Raw genomic sequence first — 17,843 nt, 5'->3', positions numbered from 1 at the left:
GTATAATTAAATTTTACTATAGACTAAAATTCAAAAGTGACAATAATATAACTTTTCTACATCAAGAAATAGTCAAGCAGAGCAAAAACGTAAATTACAAGCAGTTATGGCAATACAAATTATGTAAAATTCTCAATTCATTTGGTGTATCAGAACTATTATTTAAAGATATTATTCAGGACTGGAAATATGGTTATACTCTTCTATTAAACGCTGCCATATCTCAATCTATAAATAAAGATCAACTCTCTTTAAACCATAGTAATTATCATCCCTGGTACACCAACTTATTCGAAATTCCATCTTCCCAGCCATACATGTGGCAACCAATTGATTTTAACATGAAACGACTAATAATCCAGCTACACCTTAACAAATACTCTCTCTTTGTTAATAATACTTACATAAATTTTTCAAATACCCATTGTTGCTTATGTCAATCCAAAGACTTCTCAGAATTCCACCTTCTAAAAAACTGTCAAGAACTTACAACTTTGCATGAACAATATGATACCATACGAATATGTAACTGTAGTTCCCTCTTGAACTCAAAATAAACTTAAACTTTCTCAATAAAAAGGAGCTATATAAAATGTATAATTACTATGTTAAAAATTACAGAAAAATTTTAAAAAATTAAATAAATGTTATTAATAGTAAATAAAAACTATTATAAAACTTCAATGTCCTAATACAGTATCTTTTACTTATTATGTTCATGTCTATAAGATATAAGCAAAATGCCTGTATGGTTTTCTTAAATTATGATCGTTTGTTATTGATATAATACCTTTGTAAACTAAAATTGTTAATTAATTTCATTTCTATGTATCACCCCCTGTAACAGGGATAGCTTTCCCTTTTGCTAATAAACTTGAATATTTTTTATAAAATAAATTCTCTAAAATTTTTAAAATAAATTCCGGTAGGTCCTGAGTTTCACATTACTGTTCCTTTATAATTACTTTAAAAAAAATTTAATTACAATATTATAAAAAGAAAATTCAAAAATTAAAATATAAACATAATATAGGAAGTGGTTATGTAGCATCTAGTGGATGAGAAGAAAGCAAATGATGTAGACTAGTGATCTAGTGATAATATATAACCACTTCCTATATTGTATTTACATTTGCATTTTTAAATTTTAATAATTTATCCTGTTTTTTCCATTAAATTCTTTCCACCCTGTGGACATTATGAACATCTTTTAATCATGCTAATTTAACTCACAATATGAGCACTCTTAGTGCCCAAAGAGTGCCAATGTTGTCAGTTAAATTGATATGATTAAAGTCCGGACTAAACCCAACTTGGCTGTTCCTGTTGACAACCTGGCCAAACCCATAATATGAACACATTAAGAGTTTGGCTAGGTCCTCAATGGGAGTAGGATGATGAGGGACAAGGCCCAAATCATCCTACTCCCATTGAGGACCTAGAATCCCAAACAGATAACACATTTGAAAAATTCCTGGAGTTTCCTATCCAGATTCAATCCTAAATCTTCCAGATCAGCAGAATGACACCTTTACTGCCTCAGCTATCTGGCTGTCAATTTAGTGAATAAACTGTGCTCTTAGAATGCATGTTTCTATGAGCTAAAGCTGTTCATGCATACACTTAAAAAAACCATAAAAAGATTGTATGCTACTACACCGGATTGAACTAAAAAACTTACTTTAAGCCTGTTACCGGTGTGCTTCACTTAAAAAACCGTTACGAACGTTTTCGAACTATTAAGTTCTTCCTCAGGTAACTGACGACCGTTAATCGAATGCAATTCGAATAAAATCCTACTGGAATACGCTTCCGAATTCTATCGCTTGGATCGGTGACGTCATCCAGGCATGCGCTCCTTTACCGGCTGTGTGCTATCTTAAGTTCTTGTTTACGAGTGCTTGCCATGCAGTTGATAGGGCGATTTCGTCTTTGTTGTTGTTGCAGTTATCTTCTCTGAGAGTAGCCATATATATGCAAAGAGCTTCTAGCCATCTAAGATGGTGTACGCATTGAGTTGTGCGAATTAGTTTGGCTTGATTGAGTAAAGGTTCTACTTCCGGATCTGAGGCATGGATAGCTAGAGCGGTGGTGGACCTCGCGTGTAAAATATCACTTGCGTGTTCTTTTAGTCTTACTTCCAGGGAGCGTTTCGTGGACCCTACGTAGACCAGGCTTCTGTCCGTTCTATGGTCCATAATCGGGATGGAGTATACCCCCGGAAGTCGTTCTTTGTTGGAAGTGTCTTTACCGTTCCTTAATATATCTGAAATTGTAGCGCATCTTCTATAGGCGATGCGGATATTCTTTTTCTTAGCTATTGTTCTGTATATTGCTTTAAAGTATGGATTGTATGTGACCGGTATGAAACTAGGAGTAACTTCATTGGGAAGCTGGTTAGGTTGTAGTTCTTGGCGTTGCTGTCTGCGGACCAATTTACGTGTAATCCCTTGGTAGCCGTGCTTCTCGGCTATGTGTTCTATACGTTTGAGTTCGGCTTGGAGAGATCTCTGGGAGGACGAGTGTGTATGTGCCCTCTTAATTAAAGCGTTGAAGGCTGCCATTTTATAGTGTGGCGGGTCACAGGATCCTACCGGTATATAGAGATGTTCCGCCTCTGGTTTGCGGTAGACTTCCGTGTGGGTGGTTGTTTGGTCGAATTTGATGTTGATGTCGAGGAAATGTGCCTCTGAAGTGTGAGCCTGGTCTATCTTTAAGGTCATGCCATAAGGATTATCATTGAATGAATCGAGGAACTCTGATATGTCGTTTTAAAACCATAAAATTCTAATGATTGAAATGAAAATGGGTGCTATTTGTTGTGTGGAATTTGGTAAGCAGAATTTGGAGGTGTAAATTCAGCACTACTACTGAACACTAAGTGAATACAAAAATTTCTATAATCTTTTTGTTTTTTGGTGTTATCCATGTACCCAAGATTTGGGTAATGCATGGCTTTTGTACATTTTACATCCATAGGCATTCAGTGTTTCTGACTTTTCAACAATTCATATTAATTTGTTTTTTACCCCATATAATTTAAGCAAAGATAGACAATTGCCAATAAGCATATTTAAATCAATTAATTATAGTATATAAAAATTAGTACAATGTTGACTTAAAATGTGGGTATAATTTATTCAGGAGTTTATTCTGGAGAGTTCACAAACAATAATTCACACAATATAAAAATACATTGAAATTCAAGATTTGTTCCTTAAACATACAAGGTATTACCAATTGAAAACAACTTTTTATGTTAAGTATTTTATTATTTTTACTGACATAAGATAAAATGAAATAAAATTTATAACAAAAATTTAGTTGTAATGTATGAAAAAATTTCTTTAAAAACTCAATTGAAAAATATTTGTATATTAGAAATGTAAAAAATACAAGTGTCATTCACTGCTTTTTTTTTTCATTGTTACAGTTAATAATTTTGTATGTTTTAAAATTTTGCATTAATTCATATAGTGCACTAATTTTAATTTTTACATGTGTAATAACATTTATGGTTCTTTTGCATTTGAAGATCATGTTATTTTAAAATCACTTAAAATCATATCATAAACAGTAAATCATGATCATATTGTGTCTTTCTTTCAATTTTAATGTTCCAATAATTAACACAGACATTTATTTTCTTACTGACAGTTACAGTTAATTTAAGCATACAAACTTCAAATTACATGATAAACTAATAAGAACAATTTTAGAAGTTAACATTTTAAAAAGTATTCTAATTATTTATACAAAAAATTATCATCAAATGCATCACAAGGCAGAATGTCATAAAATATTCAGGCTATGCTTCCAAGGGATAAATTATTTAATAGAACATCATATTTTAAATTAAAAAATATATATGTTACCGGCAAAACCCGATTTTACGCCAAACTAGTTTTGCCTAGGCCAAACTAGTTTGGCATAAGCGTGTCAGGCCAAACTAGTTTAGAATTATTATTCAAGTATATTAATGGTTAATTTAAGTTCATCATAAAACACAAATAAGTTCATTTTTAATTTGATTTTAAAAGTTATTTTTATTATTTCGTTTGAATTTTTGAAAATATTTTTGAAAGTTAATTACCTTTAAAAGTGCATGGCTTAATAATAAAAAAATACAAACTGATAAGTACTGATTAGCTTATTTTTATTTTGTAGTTTTGTACAAGTGTTGTGTCAGTCCTAATCAATACTGTTTTTGGTTAATGTTACCCTAGATATCGAAGATGGCGGCTCGTCTCCGATTCCAGCAATCAGAAGACAGGGAACAGTGGGGACGCACGTTCTAACCTAACCTAACCTATTCTAATAATTTGGTTGCTAATAATTATGGTAATTTATTGGAATAGGTTAGGTTAGGTTCGAATGCGCGTCCCCACTGTTCCCTGTCTTCTGACTGCTGGAATCGGAGACGAGCCGCCACCTTTGACACGTAGGGTAACATTAACCCGTTTTTTATAACTAAGTAGACTATGTTTGGATAAATATTGTTCATCTAATTGATTGCCTTTTAATTTTATTTTAACCAATAGTATAACTTTTTAGAATCACTGATTTAACAATTTTAACTAATTAAAAATTTTAATTTTCAAGTCAATCTTTTAAAACTTGAAAACAATAATTTATTACAAAGAACATTCAATTAAAAACTGCTAAAAAAATTAAATTATAAAAATATTTAATAATCACATCTTATTTTAATTTTGTTCATTTATTTTTATTTTTTCCTGTTGTACACTTATATAATCTTTTAAACAGGTACCTAGATAGAAAAACAGGTACATGATGTGTGCCAGTGTAAAAAATTAATTTATTTATATAGAGGAAGAAATTAACTAAAATATTACATCACTACTTAAATTAAATTGTGAATTATTGTATAATGACAAAATTCCTATTGAATAAAGTCAAGCTATTTTCAGATTCAGTTGTATCAAAATAGTGGCCAAGAGACAGTCTCTCTTATAAAAATGACAAACTTTATAGGCAACTCACAACAGAATAAAAATTTTAGAATTTTTAGTTTTAAAAGTCAAAGTTTCAAATAGCTATACATGCCAAATATTAATAGAAAAAAACAACGTATACCATTGTCTGTCAGTGTTATGTAAAAATAATTTATTTTTTTGAGTACTTTCGAAAGTATATAACTGTCCTCTTCGGGCAGAATTGTTCATAGAGAACATATAAAAGTCACCTAAATAAAATAGAATCCACTTATTGTAATCATGAATATCGTAATCATTTGTTTAATTTGCCAGAATTAGCAAGGCTCAAAATTTAAGCTAAATGCAATTATAAAATTTTCCATGTTGTAATCAGAGTTTGGTTACAGTTACAATTGTCATCAGGTCCATCCTCATCTCCTCTATGGAGGTCAACTACCATATGTCACCATTCTCTATGTTGTGCTTCTATGGCACAATTCTCATCAGGTAAATAGGGGGAAAGCTGTTTTTTTTTTTTTTGCCCTATTTTCCTCATCATGTGTGTAAGGTATGGAATCGCCAAGACGCGCGATTCCCACCTGTTTGTTATAACAAACTGTCATAACGGAAAAGTCGTTAGGATCGGCCGGTAGAAACGACCGTTAGGAACTTCCGTGGGAAGAACCGTTAAGTTTCGAATCGTCGACCATCGGACGATTGGCCGGCGGGAAGTGACCGTTGGCGGCCGTTGCAAGAACATTCAAATTTGATTGGAACAGGGTTCGAACGCCGTCGACTATTTAAGTTCGTATCGCGATCGGCTGGCATGGTGTGATCGTATCGGAGGTGATCGGATCGGATCGGATCAAGGGAGATCGTCGTTATCGAGGTGCTAACTAACTCTCTCGTTGGAAGTTACGTGTTTGTGTACGAACTTGTTCCTGACTCGGAGGTTTTGTTAATTACAAGTCTGTTTGTTCGTAAGGAGTTCTTTCGACGAATTTGTACGGGAATAGTCGGTTGTTGTTCAGACTAGTGTTTGTGCATAATTAATTGTAACTCTAATTTGGATTACTTTGTATATTTACTGTAAATATAAAATCTGTGTTTTTCGTCAAACCGACTGAGTGGGTCATTTTGAACATTACTATGTGGTTGATTTTGTACAATTTTTATCACTGTTAGCCAGTGCTTTAAATGTTAATTGTTGTTCTAACCATTATTTACTCACAATACAATGGTTCGAAATTACTGGAATTTCTTACTTCAACTATACACTAGTTAAAGAATACAGAGTGAACAATACTGGATAAATTACTGTTAATCAATAATAATTATAATAAATAATAAATCTTTAAGTTATACAAGTTTTTTTTATTGTTTTTTAACATCCTTTTTAATGAAAGGATAATAAAACAAAAAGTTCCACTAATTGTAGTATTTCTCCTTTGCTTAATGTTATCTTTCACTTATTGTTATCAGTATCCAAAGTGACTATAATAAATGGATTAAATTATATTTTTGATTTATTCAAAAGCAAATAATAGTACAAAATAAATAACTAAACTAATTTAAAAAGTATTAAAAGTATCTTAGTGATTTATTTATTATTTACTTATATTGAATCATTAAGTATTATAAAGATAATGAAATAAACCTGTTTTTACCTGCATAAAACCTGTTTCTTCTGGTGGAAGACATCCATATGTTCTTTCTTCTTCTACAACACCATCTTCTTGAACTTCTATAACAGCACTAAAGCACTGACTACCAGGCATGGCTATACAAGAACCATTTGGTTCGTAATTGGGACATTCTCCAGCACAATAACATATTAAACCTGTACAAATTAAAACACATGTAATAAAAATCATTATCTATTTTATATGGGGCAGTCCATTTATAATGACTGACAAGTATCTCATAAAATATGCATTCAGATAAAAATACCTATCTTCAAAAAGCATTTTAAATTTTATAAAAATTATGCCACCCCTTGCTCCCATTAAGGGAAAGGGCAACTTTATAATTTCAAATAGGACCCCTATTTTTTTTCTACTTTTAGATTCTCCATCAAAAGATAATAAAAGTTTTATTTAAAATATGTTTTGCCAAAAATGTTAATTTCAAGTTATGAGCCTTTTTAGTCATATTTTCAAAAAGTAACAGTTAAAATAAAAGCTTTTTTTATGATTTGATAAAATTCAGTATTTCCCAAAGTGGGATCTGTGGGGCCATAAGTTTCTGCAACTGAAATTCTAGGGCTCCATGAATCTTTTAAAACGTTTTTAAAGTTAATGAATCAAATGCATTATTTGTTTATTCTATAACTATTTTTAAGCAACAGTTATTTATTTGAGTTTGCAGTACTCCTCAACACTCATGATACATAATAAGGGCAGGTGTACTGCCCTTATTATGTATCATGAGTTGTATGCATCATGCATACAACTGACATTTCACTGACTGACAAAAATAAAAAACATACTAATTTTGAGCATTGAATTATTATTATTTATAATAAATTTTCTCTACTGTTGAAAAAATACTTTTTGAACAAGTTGCTTAACTTTCCCAGCAACATTTAAAACTGTTAAAACTGTGTGTGGAACCATCTGTTATGATATATATATATATATTCTTATAATTAAAAATATAAAAAGTTTTTTATATTTTTAATTATTATAAAATGGCAAAAAACTTAATTTTGACGGTAAGGACAAACTTTATAAAAAAAATTGTAAATGCTAACAAGTAAAATTGTCATTAAGTGTAACCCTACTTGAGACATGACACACAACTCCCCTTTATTTCCCCACCCCTCAATCTTTATCAACCAAAATTTAATAGCATCAATGCGCTTAATACACAAACTTCCCCGCAAAATTTCAGAAATTTTTGAGAAAAAGCACAGGAGTTATTAAGCATCAAAGAGGATGAACAAAATTATATCCCCCCACATACAAACATTCATACATACAGAAAAAACCCCCCAAAGTTTTTTCTTTTTTTTTGTATTTCTCAATGTTTCAAAGTCCCAAATCCAAAAAGGTAAAAATCTTGGGATCCTTTTTTAATCGATTGCCATACTTTCCCTCTGTTATAACATAGCTGGGAAAGTAAAAAAGAGTAAAAATGTTCATAATGTGACAGACGAATGGACGAAGGTGTTCAATCAAAACTTTTTCGATTTTTTCCCTCCACCATTTTATCAAAAGATTTGTTGAAAACCATAAAAATTATTTCCCACAAACTTGCTTCCTCGTTGAAGATGATCCATCTAGTTAGGCGTATGTCACCCGGAACTTTCAGAAGTAATTCACGTATTGGACACCCGACCCTTAACAACGAGATTCTGACCTCATGGAAAAAACCCAAGTGGAAAAATAATACGAGGGAATGATGACAAATCCAGGCAGTCGTCGTTTGGTTAGCCACCGCGAGTCCAACCCTGGAAAACTTCCTGCAACCTTCCGATCTACTTCCGAAGCGACCCCACCTAGAAGACCGAGAATTAATACCATGGAAATAGTACCGTGTGGATTATTTTATATTGTGGACTGTTTATTCTCTGGATTGTAAACCTCTGTGGAATATACCGTCTAGGATCATGGATACCCGGCGGCTCAAGGAACTCTCACATCTCCTTAACCAAGGTATTTATCAACTCGCAAAGCGTTTGTAAACTCTCTCTCTCCGTGTATCTAGGAGTACATCATTGTTAGCTATGCGTCGTGCTGTAATTTTTTATACATTTTTATTAAAGTTATTCTTGTTACTTAGCCAGTGTCCCGAGTGACTCACTTCCTCGGTTCTCCTACCTCCACCTCCACGGCAAACGTATCCGCTCACCCGTGACCTCTCGCGTGACGTAAGAACCTCCATCACGATTTCCGAGTCTTGACAGACTCAGTGGTGTCACATCCTGACGAAGGGTCAAAGAGACTCCGACCCCTCTGGTCACAATAATTTTTGAAATTAACAATTTTTCCAAAAATGTTTTAAATAAAACATTATTATTCTTTAATGGAGAATAAAAAAGGGGTCTATTTAAAATTCTAAAGTTTCCACTGTCCCTGTTAAGAAGGGTAAAGGAGTCACTTAATTTTTAAGGAGTTTTTTCGATTCCATAAAAGTAAATAATTTTTATTCTGATCAATATTTTAATTGGACACACATTTTACAAAATATTTGTCAGGACCATTATAAATGAACCATGTATATATAACTTTCTAATCAAAATTTCAGTTTTAATAATAGGGCTAACTTCATTAGTTAGCTGTATTAATAGTTTAATTGAGCTACAATTTGAAAAAATTGTAGACCTATAAATTCCCACTGCCATCCGTTTGGAAGCTGTCCTTCCTTAATCTCGAGAATGGAGTTAAATAGATAAAAGCCAAGGCCAGATATGGAAAGATTAGGGGCAAGAGGCCTGGATTAAGTATATATGAACTTCTGATGCAAACCAGAAGTCATGTTATTTTAATTCAAAAATTTTCCCCTGAAAGTAAGTTAGATAACCAGCATGACTGTTATCATCAGGAAATGTATGATGTACAGGGGCAAACACTACTAATTTGAGGTAGAGAGCATATATTTTAAATTAAATAAATTAGAAAATATGATTAAAAATTGTAGCCAAGCATTGTGATGATATCACAATAAATAATTGAAGTTTGATATCACTTTAGTTTTTGGATATTTTCAAAAATGTTTGGATTATAATTTTCTATGTAGATCATCAAATAAAATAAATTAAAAACAGAAAATTCAGCTTATACAAAATTTACACACAACAGAAGTTTATGAATTAAAAAAACAAAGTTTGTTTTCACAACAACATGACTGTATGAAATGAAATTTGTTAATGTGAGCTGTAAACAAATATTTGTTTTTTTTTTAATAACCTTTGTTTACATATTTTAAAATTTTATCTATTTTTCCGTTATGTCAGAGATACAAGCTTTTTACTTAGATTGAGAATACTAATACCGTATTTTACGGACTATAAGACGCACTTTTTTCTTCGAAAAATTGCCTCCAAAATTCAGGTGCGTCTTATACTCTCGTAGCGTCTTATAGGTATTTTTTTTTTTTTAAATTGCTTAAAAATTAAGGTGCATCTTATAGTCTGTAGCGTCTTATAGTCCGTAAAATACGGTAAATATTTTGTGTTTCATATTTTAACGAAAATAAGAAAAACATGAATTGACAACAAAATATTAAAAAATTAAAGTTTAGCTAGTTTTGCCAATCTCCATTGAAAAATATCATGTTCTTGCCTCTTTTTGTATGCTTAGATCTCTCACAAGATCCTTAAGTTTACTTAGTGCACTATTGACACTTTCAGGTTCATAAGTTTCATATTCATCTAAATCTCAATATTACAAGTATTTCTATAGAGTCATATATCTCAAGTGGCATGCCATCCTTGGAAGCGGTGGAAGCACTGCTTCCCTTGTATTTTCTAGAATATAAATACATATCGCATGATTATTTTCATATTTTAACGTACTTTGAATTAATTAAAATTAATATTTTATTATAACCGCATTATGTATCTTTTTACAAATTTCTATACTACACGTGAAAAAAACGATAAGATTGCTATTGTATATTCAAATATCAGTGGTGGAATGGAAGCACTGTATTGTCGAAACTGGGTCGGCTTCCACGGCAAAAATAACTGAATGGTGTAAAGCAGCCAGATTATAGGCATTTGCACATGGCACTTTACAGAGCACCAACCTAACCCAGTTTAACTGGTGGAAGCTACACACCAAAATATCATATAACGCTTCCAATGATTCTATCCAGGACTGGTTCTGGGCTGTTAGCCGCCTGCCTGCTAGATATTCGGCTGCCCTCACCCAATTATGTAAATCATGAGTAGACTAGATTTATAACTTGACCCAACCAATAGGAATTTACTGGTATGTTTTTATGATAGTTCTGTATAGTTGACAGGAGTTTAAAAAAATCCATAAAAATATTTGATATATTTATTCTGCTTTTATTCTGCACTCCCGTCTCGTATTACTTACAGATTTCAATGTTAAACTAGTGATATTACAATTTAATACATCCCATCTATAAGAGGATGTAGAAAAAAATGTGTACAATTCTTGTACAATGTTAAAAAAAACAATGTTACTTTGGCAGAATCATTTACAGCTAAATTTAATGAATGAGATGCACAAGGTACAAATAAAGCTCTAGAATTTATATTCCTTAAATTTACGATTTATGTATCCGTTGTCATAAAAATTTGTTGTGTCTTTTGAGGTATACTAGTGATGCAACAAAAGAGGCATTTGACATTGACCAGTATCGGCACCCTTGGATTTGGCAGCCTGCGTGCATGCACGCACTGCACACCTACAGGACCATCTCTGATTCCATCATTAGCCACTCGTAGGGAGCTATTTGACTAAGTGGATTGTTTTAAGATTTAAAAAGAAAAGAAGATTTTATGTTATTTTTATGTATGTTTCTTTACAAAGCTATATTTAATTATAATTCTCTTTGAAAGTATATTCATACAATTGAAGAATATTTTGTACCAGGTATGTATATCCACCACACATTTTATTTCACCAAGTAAGTTTTTATAATTTTATTTTTAATTTTAGCCCTTATATCATGGCTAGCAATTCAGAATGTAATTGTGATATTGAAAATTTATTTTAAAAAGTTTTGGCTCAAGACCATATAATGAAAAAGAAAACATTATTAAAAGAGAAAGACCAATGCCCAAATTAAATATAAATACTTCAACAAAAAATTTGTTCGACATTTTCACAATTAAATTTATGAAGACATAAAATGGCTTTGTGGATGGAAAAATTGCTTTGTTGGCCTTGCCTACTATTTTCAAATGAAATTAGTGTGTGGAATAAGAAGGGCTTGGATGATTTAAATAATTTGAATAAAGCTGGCAAAAGACACACAAATTGTAAATGTCACATTGATTCTTTTGTAAAAGTGAAGCAATTTTGGAAATCAAAGCAGAATAGAATTTAACAATAGTAAAAATATAAAATAAATATTGAAAATTACAACAGGATAGTTATGACTAATAGATATATTATAAAATCTAAATTAATAGATGTTATATGTTTTTTATCAAAGCAAGAATCGGCATTTAGAGGGCATAAGGAATCTATTGAATCTAATAACAGAGGTAATTATATTGAACTTGTTTATTTATTATGTATGTCAGATAATCTATAAATGTGTTTTTAATAGAAGTCTATGGTTTTTACCGGCTTATCGAACAAACGAATACAAATAGACCCTAGACCATTACTGATGCGCAATTAATTGATTGCCCCTGGAAGTCAACTTCTTACAGAAACACACCTTCTCTATCATCAAATGTCATGGCACGTCACTGCATACCTCTGATGGAACAAGAATAGAAAGATTCAGATTCATAAACAACATGCTTGATGACAGATGAAAGATAAAGATATGAAACAGTTTGGTTTGCACTATACTATTAGGATGGCAAAAGAAAGAGACTCAACTGATCTTTATTCCATTTTTTCAGTTTTATAAATATGTGGTAGATTACAGTGTGCTGATGATTTGTCTTAATTTAAGACTCATAACAAAATACACACATCTTTCTAGTATCTCTGTTTCAAAACAAAATTGCTAGTTATTTTATAAATAACATATGTCTTCTCCAATGGTGTCTCTACCTTGTTGTGGTGGAGGAGCTTGCATACACCAATGACTTGAAGAGCTATACTAGCATTAGCTTAGCTACTGGTAGGGCCACCCTAGCCAGATAGGTCAAAGAGTAGGTGCCAGACAAAAAGAGACACCCTGGTCCTCCAGGTTGGGGGTTTGGATGATAGGCCGACACCCTACCTCCAGTTAAAAAAAAAAAAAAACAAAATGACACTGCAACAGAGCTCCAGGAAAAATCCTGGAGATCAGAAGGCAATGTCAGATGCCATAAACTGAATATAGATACAGTAGATAAAGATAGATATAACAAAATGTGTGTCAATTGTAAAATAAACTGCAGAAATTCTCAGTACATGGAAATTTGACTACTTTATTCACAACAAATTATTTCACAGGCATAGAAATTCAGCCTTACTTTTCCATATGTAGTTTAGAAGGTATTGTCTCAAACATAAAAATGTTATTTTGTAATTACATTAAAATGAGCTGTTATAAAACAAGCAAAATGAAAAAAAAATCAAATAATGATTCTCCTTATTTACTTTATTTTTCTTGTTTTACAACAGTTCTAATTTTAAACATATACATCCAAACAGTGCCGAGGTGAAGTCAACAATGTACCTTGAACCTGTTACCTAAGTTCTAATTTTGTGAGTGTCAAAAATCAAAATGGCCATCAAATGACGATTCTTTTCTTCATATTGAAATTTGTTTTTTTTTAAACTTGTATATTACTTCTCTTATTTAGAAAGCCACACTCAAGAAGTTTTTTATTTAGAGTAATTACGGTATTTCAAGCTTATTTTCTCCTCTTCAGTCCCTTTAATTTATTAAAATTAAATACATTGTAAAAGGTAAAATGATTCAATCTTAAATTCTTTAAGAATCTCATTTGATATAATACTTGGCAAGAATAACCAATCATATTTCACATATATTTGGGTTCATAGTTTATTGCTTTATTTCTGTTTTATTTTTCAATAATAATACTGCATTATTATTACAGCATTGGATCAATATTCTGGTAAGCTTGCAACTGAAAGTGGTTTGGATTTCTGGTCATGGACTAAATATATACAGATATCCCCTGTATAACACAATGGTTATGTTCTGAAAAAGTACTGTGTTATGTAAATCTGTGCTACATGAAACAAAGGACTGGTACAAAATATAGAATTAGGTTCCAAAAGTTAGCAAAAGTATATCATTCTTTTTTGTAATTATGAGAAATATGTTCATTGAAGTAATCAATAATTAACTTACAATCACAATCAAACTACTGCACATTAACATTAATTCTTTTTCACTGCTAAAGACCATTAAATGAGGATGTTTTGTTTCTGGTAAATCATCATCATCACTTTCCTGTTGACTTTAATCAGAAGCATCAGAAATACCTTGATATTTCTCTACTTTTTTTCATAAAATCTGATATTTTCATTTGTTTGCATTTGCCTAAAAGATCTTTAAAAATTTAATCTTTTTATATAGTAACTTTTAATTTAATCTATAAAAACAAAATGCAGCAACAGTCTTCTAGGTTCATTTAGATCATTATCCCTAATGACACTTGGTTTACAGGAAAGCTACAGCAGGAAGCAAGGACAAAAAGAAGAAAAATTGCACAATCAGTTCTCATTGAAAAAAACTGGGTAAAACAACATACATGTTTGGTTGAATAAAAAAAATATTGAATGACAGTGTTTGCACTAAAAAATTGTAACATTTTGTACAGTCTTGTCTCTAATTCTCAAACTGTGATAGAAAGCAAATCCATGTAAGAATACCAAGTTGTACAGGGAATTTCCCCATTTCTTGAACTGTGTTAGAGTGAACCATATTGTACAAGGGATACCTGCATTTAAAAAAAAAAAAAAAGTGAAAAGTTAAAACAAAATTGTATTTAAGAGATACAAATGAATACATTTATAAACTAAGGTCTGTTTGATCATTATTTATCCTCTTAAAATGTAGAAGACACTCTATAGCATAATGTTTAGGATAAAAATTAAATGAAGTAAAGAACATAATACAACTTGGGTACACCACCAAAACAGAATAAAGTGGCTGCATAGTGAACTACAGATGTGATACAGCCTACCAAATTTAAAAGTAGCCAGTTTTCTGGTAGCTGGATAAATTGGTTCATTACTGCATTACATATGTTATTAAATCATCATCATCATTTTTATTGCAATTTTCAACGAGTAGTGACTATACATTTAGATTGCTTTTAGATAGACCACTTGGTTGTGCCACTGAATGACACCATTCAGTTGTGTCTATTCATCTCCCCATTAAAATCCTAGTATTTTGAAGACACTTTCATATGAGCACTAGTATTGCACATCACAGCAAGGACACATGGAATCTCACAAGTGGCCACTACTGAGTGGCATGGAGCTTTTCACATGGACAACTTTTGAATGGCATGTCTAACAAAATGGCCCTGGAGCGCATGATCTGCTATGACTAGTATTTGGCAGAAAGACTCTGCCAATGTGAAGCAAAGCAGGACGCTGTTAAGTATTCAGAGACCTGCCACCCTATGGGTCATTAGAGTGTACAGAACTGTGTCCACAGATGCAGTCCTGGTGCTACCCTTGCCCTTAGTAGTCAGCCAGGAAGCAACCTTCTACAGAACAACAATGGAAGGAAAAGAGGCAAAACAAAGTAATCAGATGTTCCTAGAAACAAAGCTCTCATGTCAATCAGACATATGGAGCATCCACACAAGCCAAAGTGTTGGAATTGACTGGGATGTCGGTGACAATAACCGGTGTTGAGATCTACACTGATGGTTTGAAAGACAGCAGTCAAGTAGGCGTTGTGTACTGCATCTATAATGACAGAGTTCTAGTGTACAGTTTGTCAGTCAGACTGAACAAAGAGGCGTCCATGTTTCAGGCCGAAATGGTAGCTCTTTCGAGAGCATCCCAGTGGATCCTATACCATCTGGGTCCCAAGCCAGAACAGTATACTATGACAGCCAGTAGTCACTTCAGGCCTTGAGCAAACAAGTACCACTGAGACTGATTGGTACTGGAGATCAGAGGTACTCTACTGCAATGATCGATGACATACTGGCAAGAGCATTGGAAACTCAGTACAGTAGGTAGGTCAATCTATGCCTTCATGCCTGAAGTTGGCCAAACATCAGTTGTAATTGAACACTGACCCAAGTCCTTATGGGACAGGGTCAGTGTCCAATTACAAATTTCCCATTTCAAGTACAAATTCAGACAAGGAGATGGTTGCTGCTTTTGTGGGTGTCTGGACGGTGACACGAGATACTACGTACTTGAGTGCCCTTAACAGATAGCTTCCATAAAAGGACTAATCACACTGGTTGGAACAGAACAAGCTCAAAAACCAAGTACTTCGAATGCTCACAACAAGTACAGGAAACTTAGAGATACTAAGTACAGGAATCAATGGAAACTGTTTTGGGTCTCTTTGACCTATAGTCTTGTGGATGCACTGAGCAGAGTCTCCCTTATCTAGGGGAGGAGGAACTCACTGACTGATAGAGTGAGTAATACTCTCAATGGTAGAGCATTCCAGTGCAGTAAAGACTGCACATAAAACTATATGTCAAGGTAAGAGAGTTGGACTTGAAAGTGAGGAAAGGCTGGTCCCCATTGGGTTGTACTGCCAGAGCCCAAGCATATAACTCGGTCTAACTTTGTTGTTCAGTCACTTTAATATCACCGTAGGTGATCAACTGCCAATGATTAAAATAGTCTCTTAAGTACTCTGTAATGCCATTTGGCAGAGCAGAGCCATTTCACTTAGAGTTGTAAATATGACAGTGGCATGTCTAACAAGGAAACATCCAAACTTTTGTCATGCTTGATTTTACTGAAATTTTAAAATATGTTTTACTATATCCTTTGCACTAATGCATGGTAACATCTGAAGCCAATGAAAAGTAGTTTACAAGATATCATTGTTTAAACTTTTCTGTATGTGTTATATATCAAGTTCTATAAATGAATCATAAGTGAGTAACACACCAGGTTGAAAAACTCAACAGTTGCAGGTTTGTCCTGCCTTTTTCCCCCCCATCTTGTCACAATTTTTTCTGAAGTGTGCACTTCAAAGAATTATTAGAAAATATACTTGGTTCACAAATACCATTTTTTAAAATCATTCACATATTTTTAAACCAACAATTGTAGGAAAAGTATTTTTTTTCTATTCACAGTTGTTAGTTTAAAAATATGTGAATTATTTTAAAAAACAGTATTTTTGGCCCAAATATATTTTCTAATAAGTCACTGGATTGTACACTTCAAAAAAAATTGTGAAAAGAAGTTGGAAAAAAAGCAGGATAAAACTGTTCTGGACATTCTGTCCAGAAATGAACAGTTTACTTGCCACAGGTTTAAAAAAAAAAAAAAAAAATACAATACACAAGATTTTGACTATCATTCAAAGTCAATAATGATGTCCTTTTCTGCAGTCAAAATTCACTATTCACTCCACAGCCAATGTTTCAATTAGAATTCATTCCATAATCTTTTCTCCATTACACAACTGTAACATCAACCATATATCTCTTAACCAAACCATTTTACCAATCCATACAGTCAAGGTTGCAGTTCCAGAAAAGATTACAGAATGTGCTGTGGTTGGAGTGGATTGAGCTGCAGTTGAGGTTTTGGTCATGAAATAAGTTACAGAATGATTTTCTGATAATACTGTTGCTTCAGAAGAAATATCCATTGCAGAATGAATTGCACATACTAGACTTTGATATGTTTATCCATAGATGTATGAAAATGTATGTAAATGGCCTAACCATTAAAAAAATTGCTCTTAAAAACCAATTTCAATACTATTCTTCTGATGATCTATCCCTGTTACATGAGTAAAGACAGTAAACATACATTAATCACATCTTGTAAGTACAATGCAATTGGTGTTTCACTCTAAGATATCTTAAAACATAGCAGTTATAGGAATAAAGTATTTATTTTATGAGTTACCGTATTTACTTGCATATAAGAAAAGGTTTTTATTCATTTTTCACTGCTTCAAAAACCTAGGTCATCCTATATGCACGAGTGAAGGATTCTTTGCATTTTTGCAATAATTTTTGTGAACAGTGTTTTTGCATTTTTTACTGGATGCTTACCCTCTGGTGTTTAAAAACAAAAGTATTTTTTCTGGGTCATTTGAATCGTTCTTTTGTATTGTCAG

At 32.4% G+C, this 17,843-nt stretch overlaps 1 protein-coding gene across 1 annotated transcript in view; it reads right to left on the bottom strand.

Annotated features, from left to right (window-relative positions):
• LOC136990076 (bone morphogenetic protein receptor type-1B-like) overlaps positions 1 to 17,843 on the bottom strand; it is a 47,323-nt gene that overhangs the window by 16,953 nt on the left and 12,527 nt on the right. Inside the window, 1 exon segment of the mRNA XM_067288424.1 lies at positions 6,605 to 6,777. Coding sequence (XP_067144525.1) covers positions 6,605 to 6,777 — 173 coding nt within the window.

Source organism: Centruroides vittatus, unplaced genomic scaffold (genome assembly GCF_030686945.1).
Source record: "Centruroides vittatus isolate TY-2023 unplaced genomic scaffold, ASM3068694v2 scaffold_861, whole genome shotgun sequence".
Lineage (NCBI taxonomy): Eukaryota > Metazoa > Arthropoda > Arachnida > Scorpiones > Buthidae > Centruroides > Centruroides vittatus.
This window is presented reverse-complemented; position numbering and strand designations above follow the sequence as displayed.